A 1,184-nucleotide genomic window follows, 5' to 3' on the forward strand; every position below is an offset into this window, starting at 1 on the left:
TGGGCTTTGGGTCTCCACTCCACACTCCCCCTCATTCACAATGACATGATTTTTTGTTCTGGGTCTTTGATGCCTGATACCTGATCCTATTGACACCTCATGATCACACAGGCTGGTGTGCTTTCTTCCATGTGGGCTTTGTTGCTTCTCAGCTAGATGGCCTCTTTTTGCCTTCAAGCCTTTAAGACCCCAGACGTTATATCTTTTGATAGCCGGGCTCCATCAGCTTTCTTCACCACATTTGCTTATGCACCCACTTTGTCTTCAGCGATCATGTCCGGTCCTGCTCACGCTTTAGCTAAGTTCATTCTGGCTTTCAGCCCATCTGTTGAGCATTTTAGTTTTGCAGTTATATTTTCTGTTTCCAAGAAATAGAATTAAAATCTTTTTGATTACATAAAAGATTCTCTCATCTATTCAGAGCAATCATTATTCTCTTATTTCTGAGCTTTAATTATGCATTAAAAGCTGTCTTCATCCTAAAGTATGATTTATTGCACCTGTACCCGTCCTTCACTGGTGGGAGGAAGACAAGGGTTTCTATTGAGATCCTAACCGGATGCCAAGGCTTGGTGGTCAAGGGATGGAGATGTTCCCCCTCCCCCTGCCAGCCTGGACACAGGACCTCTGTGGACCTCTTGCCTAGGAGAATGAGCCCCCAGGTTTGGGGAGGGGCCCTCAGGCAGCACGGCCTTCCGGCCTGCACTCAGTGCCTCCGGGGACGGACAGGCAGGGCTGACGTGACTGTTCCTCTTCCCACAGGCAATGGTGCCATCACACGGTGACACGGACGGTGTCCTGCCAGGTGCAGAATGGCTCCGAGACGGTGGTCCAGCGCGTGTACCAGAGCTGCCGGTGGCCCGGGCCCTGCACCAACCTTGTGAGGTAAAAGCTGAGGGGCTGACCCCCCCTCTGCCCTTGCTTGCTTTTCTCCTGGCTGCCTTTAACTCCAGGACAGCTGTTAGGGGAGGGGGGCTGGGTTGATACTTGGCGTCAAGAGTTGAAGGTGCATTGATTAAGTACCTTCTGTGTACATAGCATGTGGGTGTATGTGGGGCAAAAACGAAAGGACGTGTGCCCACTCTGATGGGATGTCGCAATCTGGAGGTTAGTCTGATACTGCCATAAAAGGAGCCCTGGAGACATCGTCTGAAGCCATTGCATCAGCATATCCTTGAATCTGC

At 50.7% G+C, this 1,184-nt stretch overlaps 1 protein-coding gene across 1 annotated transcript in view; it reads left to right on the top strand.

The window, feature by feature from the left end:
- The window catches only part of COL26A1 (collagen type XXVI alpha 1 chain), a 116,331-nt gene that overhangs the window by 4,272 nt on the left and 110,875 nt on the right, over positions 1–1,184 (top strand). The window contains exon 2 of the mRNA XM_045284644.1: positions 763–885. Coding sequence (XP_045140579.1) covers positions 763–885 — 123 coding nt within the window. The remainder of the gene's footprint in view (positions 1–762; positions 886–1,184) is intronic.

Source organism: Echinops telfairi, unplaced genomic scaffold (assembly GCF_000313985.2).
Source record: "Echinops telfairi isolate 266 unplaced genomic scaffold, ASM31398v2 ScPeMD7_5;HRSCAF=22, whole genome shotgun sequence".
Taxonomy (NCBI): Eukaryota; Metazoa; Chordata; class Mammalia; order Afrosoricida; family Tenrecidae; genus Echinops; species Echinops telfairi.